Genomic DNA, 8,309 nt, shown 5'->3' on the forward strand with positions numbered 1-8,309 from the left:
CTGGCAGATTTGTAGGGATCAGGTTATAGAATTCCAGAGAAGGAGACAGTATAAGAATTTCAGTGTTTGGCTTGTTACTTCCATGATACATGACAATATATGGTTTTATATGGTGTCTTGGATTGAAAATATAGATCAAAGCCGGGCATGGTGGCACATGCCTTTAATCCCAGCACTCGGGAGGCAGAGGTAGGAAAATCGCCATGAGTTCGAGGCCACCCTGAGAGTACATAGTGAATTCCAGGTCAGCTTGAAGTAGAGTGAAACCCTACCTTGAAAAACTAATACATATATATATATATATGCACACACATATACATACATACATACATACATACATACATACATACATACCAGAATGGGAGAGTAATGATCAAACTTTCACAAAAATGCTCTTATTTTGCAAGGAATTAATGAGACAAAGTGTGAAATAAAAGTATTAGTGAAATAATAAGAAAGTTTTCATTTGTAAAATTTTAGAATATTAAATAGGAACAAATCCAAGATTATAAATAAAACATTTCCTGCATGAATTAAGTTTCAAAAGACTATGTAGTATTCTATTGGTGACAATTATATATATAAACATTGCAGATCAGGTATATAGTTGTGCATTCAAAAAATGTCCATGTGTTGGTAATATTCAGTTTTGAATTGAAACAATCTTGCATAGGGAAAATCTGTCGAGAAAAATATTTATTCTATATAGCAAGATACAATACTTTCACAAGAAGGAATGGAATCAGAAAAGTAAATTGCGATAAGATACATATTAAGGTCAATGTAAATAAGAAATGGAGTATTGTTTAGCAATAAAATAAATATAGCGTTTTATATTTTAAAAGGAATCCTATACTCAGATGATTTCAAATGGATGAACCTTAAGGACTTTATGTTAAGCAAGGACTGAGGTTATTCAGAATCTACAGATTATAATTTTTGAAAAATTGATTTCATTTTATTTATTTGAGAGAGAAAAGTTGGGAGAGAAAGAGACAGATAGAGAAAGTGGGTTTGCTAGGGCTTTCAGCCACTGCAAATAAACTCCAGATCAATGTGCAACCTTGAGCATCTGGCTTATGTGGGTCCTGGGGAATCAAACTTGGGAACTTTGACTTTGCAAGAAAATGCTTTAACTGCTAAGCCATTCCTCTAGCCCAGGCTATACCTTTTTGACATTTTTATGTCAGAAAGTCTATAAATAAAAAACAAAAAAAAATTAGTTTGTGCTAGGCATGGTGGCTCACGAATTTAGTCCCAGTAATTGGCAGGCTACAGTCATCATCAGATTGCTATGATCTTGAGGACAGCCTAGACTCCAAAGTGAGTTTCATTTCAGCTTAGAGTAGAATGAGAGTCTATCTCAAAATAATATAATAATAAAAACAAATTTACCTGGGTGTGATGGTGGAAATAGGAGTTGACTGAACTTGAAGTGTAATGGTTTTTCACAACTCTAAATTTACTAAAAAATCATCAAATTTTATGTATGAATTAGGTCATGTTTTAAATTATTTCTCATATAATTTGTTATTTTATGTGTAGCATGTATGATGTTTACATGTGCATGTGGTGCATGCACACACATGTGTGTGTACAGACACACAGGCCACACACATATGCATGCAGAGGTCAGAAGATGTTAGGAATCCTCTATAACACTTCTGGCTTATTTCCCTGAGATAGTATCTCTCAGTGAACCTGGCACTCCTCATTTTCCAGTTATATTGACTGACCAGGGGACCTCAGCTGGTGTTACAGACATGTACACCCAGGCCTGTATGTATACTTGGGTACTAGGGGTTGAACTCAGGTTTTCCTCCTTGTGCTGCAAGTGTATTTACCCCATGAGGCATTTCCTAAGCCCTGTGATAAAATGCCTTTAGAGAAAATGGAAAATTATTATAAATGCAATATGCTTAGAAAGACACTGGGGAATTAGATTTCTTTTCAAAGGATTTTTTATTGCAATTGCAAGTATTACTTGTTGCCAATGGTAAGAAAAGTGATGAAAAAGAACAAAAGAAATAGGTAAAGGATATGAGCATACACTTCACTAAAAAATGTTTGGATGGAAAATGTCTAAATAGAAAAAGCAATGATATGCATTTTGAGAAATATTAACAATGAACTGTTATTAAATAAGTATGTTAAGAATGAATTATCAGGAAAAAAAGTGATAAAGCTGAGCTTAGAAAAGTATTGACTGTGTATATATAATCAAATGAAGGCATTCCTTTGGGAAATGCTGATGGCTGTTTCTTTGCAGTTATCACAATCGAAGCCTATATGGTGCTCATGTAAGAGGTGATTTGAATAGATTACTAGATAAACTTTTCACCTTTTGGTAAAATGTATGAATATAGAAGCATAATTTTCATTGTATTGAGTCTTTAGGTTAATTTGGAACAGAGATATGCCTTTAAAGTGTTTATTCTCCCCATACAGTAATATGCAAGGAGTCAATTACAGGAGGTATTGTTTTGTTGACTGCTGACCATTTCCCTGCAACATATCTGGATTGTATCTACTCAAGCATCAAAAATGGATTCCAAAAACAAACATACAATACACCAAAAGAAGGGTTTTCACAAACAACGCCATGGCAAAAATGTGGCATCAAAAGATGTGGTTAGTAAGGCCCCATCTAGCGACAAAGTTACTAAGCACCTGCAAGAAACAAATTTGTTAAAAGGTCCTCAAGAAATAGTAGAGTCTTCAAGCAAGAATATTCAACAGGCCAAAATTTCAATCTCTACTCAAGCTTTTTATTTGCCACAGGAGGAAGAATATCATTTATTTCAATTTGGTGAAGTTACACTAGACAACTTCTATGCATATATTATGAAAAAGACTGATGCCAACTTAGAATTTGCTTTTTTACAAAACCAAGGCCTCTATTTGACAGTCTCTGGTAATCCAGATACTGTCAGAAAAGCTCACAAGGAAATTGTTGAATGGTGTCGTGAACAAGATTTGAGTGTGACTCTGATCCCCAAAGAGGAACACTGGTCTTTTCTGGGCCAGACTGGAGATAAAGAACAAGATTTGGAACAAAATGCTGCAAAGAATAACAAGAATAAGTTTTCAAATAAGGAGAAAGCCTGTGTTGATAGTACTGACAAAAAACAAATAAAGAATAAGAACTCCAACGGACACTTTGCTACATCTGCCAAAAAACATAAGGGTGTGATACAGAGATTAGATATGGAGAAAGCACTTAGTTCCATGACTTCTGGGCCGTACAGTAATGTAAGTGATGATGTTTACCAGGAAACTGAGGTACACCTCTTAATTCCATTGCCGAATATCAATGAGATGGATATAAAGTTCATTGGAAGAAAGCCTGAAGTGGATCCATCTGAGGATTGTATAAAAGAGATGCTTGATAAGCCCCAAACACAAACTGAATCTGGAGATGTGGTGAAGAAATGCCCTCACGAATTTTCCCCTAGTGTCAAGAAAAGTTTCTTGTACCAAATCTTAGCAGAATTTGAAGACTTAATGGAGACCTCATCCTCAGGAGACACATCAGATTTGGAGACACATGATGGTGAGCCCAGTAGTTCAGGGGATGTATTTAATGAAATTGAGTGGAATACCAAAGATTCTATTATTTCTTCAATCTATGCTCCTTCCTGGCTGCACAAACATATTATTAGTAGTAAGCATCAATATATAGATAAGATATCCGAGAATATGCCAAAGGTTCATATACATTTTACAGATAAAGATAATATTATCCTAAAAGGACCACTAGACGATGTAAATTATGCTCAAGAACAGTTTCAGCTCATTGTTAAGGACCTTATGAGAAAATTGGATTATGCCGAGATAAATAGTGACTGCAAATTTCACAAGCACCTTATAGAAAATAGTAATGATAACATAAGCAGAATTTCAGAAAAGCACCAAGTTTCTATCATGATCTCCCCTGAAACTGAAAAGAATAAGTTGATTAGAATTGAGGGTGAATCTATGGATGTCCAAAAGGCCAAGAAGGAACTTCTGGAATTTGCTGCTAATTCTTCACATGAGCATATCCAATTTATGTCCATCAAACACCACCTTCACAACCTAATTTTTGGGAGAAAACATGAAAGGCTTCATGAAATATGTAAGAAATTTCCAGATGTTATCCTCAGTTTTCCCTACTCCAAAGATAAAAGTGACGTTGTCCAACTGGTAGGGCCAAAACCTGAGTCAGATAAATGTATACAGTATTTGGAGAAAATGTTGAAAGACATTAAAGAAAACAACTATTCCATCACTGTTCCTATCTTGAAAAGGCTTCACAAAAGGATAATTGGAAAAAGAGGTTCAAATATCAAACGAATCTCTGAGATAAGCAACACCACTATTCGTTTTCCATCAGAGAACAGCAACTCAGAAGATTTTGTGATTACTGGATATCCTGAAAATTGTGAAATAGCTCATGAGTGGATTCTTTCTATTCAGAAATATATTGATAACACTACAAAAGAGGAAATTTATATTCCTTCTAGTCTACACAAATCACTTATGAATTCCAAAAAGTCTTTGATTACCCCAATCATGCATGAAGGTGGTAAGTTTGATATATATTTTCCAAGAAGCAACACCAACATTCAAAAAGTCATTATCAAAGGCCCTAAAGAAACTGTGGAAAAGGCCAAGAGGAAACTTCTTTACCTAGTAGAAGAAGAAAAAGCAAAGAGTTACTCCATGTCTGTTCATGTCAAATCACAGTATCATCAGTTCCTCCTGAATAAAAATGGTAGCAATGTTCCCGCAGTCTGTGAGAAGACAGGGGCACGCATTGTTTTGCCTTCCACTACAGATGAGGATCAAGAATTGGTAAAGATCATAGGAAGACAGGAGGCTGTTAAAAATGTGAAAAAGGAACTTGACTTTTTATTGAAAGACTTAGAGAATGTAGAAGAGGACAGTGTAGTGATAAATCGCAAGTTCCACCATTACTTTGTCTTGAGAAAGCACCAGTTATTACGAGAAATGAATGAGGAGTATGGAGGCCTGGCCATTGCCTTCTCATATGCAGAAAAACAGAGTGCAAAAATAACAATAAAAGGGGCAAAACCTTGTGTTCAAGCAGCAAAAAAACACATTCAGAATCTGTTTATGCCCTTTGATTCTAAAGTTACAATACAATGTGTTATTCCTCAGAAGTTCCATTCTTTTATCATGGGAACAATATGTTCACAAATCTACCAGATTACTAGCGATTACAAAGTACAAATCAAATTCCCTGAAAAACAGAAAACAGTTCAGAATATACATCTAGGTGTTAAGGAAAAGGAAAAAGAAAATGTGCAAAATAACAGTAAAGGACTCATCTCTGATTTCCCAAGTAATGGTGATATCATATATATATCAGGCCACGTGGACAATTGCAACGCAGCCAAGAAAGCCCTTGAGTCTCTAATTCCAGTCATTGATGAAATACACGTGCCATCTAATCTTCGTCCTTACATCATGGGTCCCAAAGGAGATGGATTATGCAGGCTAAGAAAGGTATTTGGAGTAAATATTCAATGGTCACATCCTGAAAAAAATTGTGATGTCATATCCATTATGGGTCTTGCTGCTAATGTGGAACAGGCCAAGATTAAATTACAAAAACGAGTCAAGGATTTGCAAATGGAAATAGAGGACCGGGAGGTAAAAAATTTCAAACTAGTTGTTACTCTAGATCCTAAGCAGTATTACAAGATCACTAGCTATAAGGGCTTACCTCTTGCTAAGATTTGCACAGAACATGGAGTTACTATACGTTTTCCAAAGAAAGCATCTCCTCATATACAAGATGAAATCATCATTACTGGATATAAAGAGAAGACTCTAGCTGCTCGAGATGCACTAATTAGAGTGCTGCATGAGATTGAAAAGAGAGTTTCTAAGCAAGTCTCACTAAACCGCCGTGTTCGCCGCAAAATTTCTGGATTCCATTGAAAAGCTGTCCCAAAATAATCATGAATCAATTCCAATTAGATATCTATCTTCCTCCCATAGGATACAATAATCCTAACATCACAGTGACTGGACTCCCTGATAATGTAAGAAAAGCAATAGAGTGCATCACTAATCTTCAGAAGAGGTACCTGTCAGCTTCTACAGAAAATGATCTTATAGGGGTCATAGCAAGAGTGCCTCTATTGGCAACGTAGCCATAGTGCCATCTAAGAGTTCTGTAAAAATTATGCTCCATATAATGCAAATATGGCACCAACACTTCCAGATGGGGTAACTATGACAACTTTTCCGGGCTGAAACTGAGAATCTCATAATATTCACACTAGCAGACAGTAAGAACAATTAAAAACATTAAACAGAATTTGTTCCAAACTACTTACCTGAAAATGCTGTCAAAAATTATTCCTAAACCAATGTTGCGGTTACAACATAGGCACAATTCTGACACATGTGCCACTAATACCTTGTTGTTGTCAGGTTTGCATTGCTTATAGAAATCACCCAACCAAGAGCAGCTCGTGGGAAATAGAGATTAATTTTGGCTTAGAGGCTTGAGGGGAAGCTCCACTATGTCAGGGAAAACAATGACATGAGCAGAAGGTGGACAACACCCCCTGGCCTACATAAGTGCACAATAGGAACAAGAGAATGTGCAAAACACTGGGAAGGGAAAACTGGCTATAATGCCCATAAGCACACCCCAACAATACACTACCTCCTGAAGGAGTTAATTCTCAAATCTCTATCAGCTGGGAACCTAGAATTCAGAACACCTTTGTTTATGAGGGACATCTGAATCAAACCACCATATTTGGCTCCTTGCCCCATAAATTGATAACCATATGTAATGCAAAATGCAATACATTTGTCTAATTTTTAAGATCCTCAGTTTTTCTCAGTACCAATGATGTTCATTTATCACCATAATCCAAGGTCTTTTAACTAAGACATAATACCAAAAAATTACCTCCAAAATCCCATAATGGCAAAGAATAAAATTCACACAGCAGAAGATGGCATTGGGCATAACAAAGAAATATTCAACCACTGTACATGTCAAACATCAACCTCTGTAGCTCCAAGTCCATAAACTCTAGTCAATGACAAATTTCCAAGTCTGATCTCCACTGGGTCTCCCCTGAAATCCATGGTTTATCCTCATGGCTTCATCGGGTCTACATGCAGGCATCCAGCAAACCTGCTTCACAATGCCCATGGCCATTTCCAAAACACAAGACTGTGTTGCAAACTCAATGACCTCTCTTTCCTGCATTTCTTATACTCCACAATACCAGGAAAGGTGGTCAATTTGTTAATCCAGGAGAACAAATCAGACTTTGAAGAACAGGACACTTCTTGAGCACTCAGACCCTTCCAAAAGAGTCTACATTCTTCCTGTTGCTCCAGTGCAGGTCAGCTAGCCCAGGCTCAAAGTTGAAATCTCTCAAGTGTAGCTGAATGGGCAATAGTTCACCCAAATATTTTTCTTTCTGTGTCATATCCCTCTGCTCACACCAGTTCATTTTTACCAAAGTAACCCTGCACAACTTCTCAGGACACGGGCATAAGAACCAGCTTCTCACACAAATGGCTAGCCCAGTCCAAACAAAGCTCTTTCTCACCCTCATAAGCCAAACCTCACAGTCCATAGTTCTTGCCGCATTCAGGTCTTTCAGCTCTGACCAGAGTAGTCAATCAATCTGTATTTACAGAACTGCAAGGCATCTCTTAGGCCAAGGTTTCAAATCCTTCCATATTCCTCTTGAAAATCATCTCCAAAAGGCAAAATCTAGCAGCAATCCCACTACTCAGTACAACTTTCCTGTTGCAGTCAGGTTCACATTGCTGATACAAATCACCCAACCAAGAGGTGTGGGAAAAGAGGTTTATTTTGGCTTATAACCTTGAGGGGAAGCTCCAAGATGGTAGGGAAAACAATGGCATGACCAGAGGGTGGACATCACCCCCTGGCACACATAAGTGGAAAAAAGGAACAAGAGATTTTGTCAAACAACCCCAACCATACACTGCCTCCTGGAGGCGTTACTTCCAAATCTCCATCAGCTGCGAATTTAGCATTCAGAATACCTAAATTTATGGGGAACACCTAAATCAAACTGCCACATACCTCTTGACTAGGTTTTCAAAAGTATGTCACTAAAAGGGAGCTGCTTAGTCTTGTGCACCTGCGTTAATTACCACCTTCTCATTTCTACTCACCACTTATTTCTGACATTTATTTCACAAACCACAATTTCCACTGTTTTAAATACTCTCTATTAAAGTATCACTCAGATACCATATGCTTACTTAATTTCATTGTCTAGTCAGTCTAGTCT

The 8,309-nt window shown here is 36.9% G+C and overlaps 1 protein-coding gene across 1 annotated transcript; it reads left to right on the forward strand.

The window, feature by feature from the left end:
- Positions 1-2,544: 2,544 nt before the first annotated feature.
- On the forward strand, positions 2,545-6,164 carry LOC101613655 (vigilin-like). The gene is given in 2 exon segments (XM_045139904.1): positions 2,545-5,964; positions 5,967-6,164. Coding segments are annotated over 2 exon segments (3,618 nt in total).
- Positions 6,165-8,309: the final 2,145 nt, after the last annotated feature.

The sequence above is a fragment of the Jaculus jaculus genome, chromosome X, assembly GCF_020740685.1.
Source record: "Jaculus jaculus isolate mJacJac1 chromosome X, mJacJac1.mat.Y.cur, whole genome shotgun sequence".
Classification (NCBI taxonomy): Eukaryota; Metazoa; Chordata; class Mammalia; order Rodentia; family Dipodidae; genus Jaculus; species Jaculus jaculus.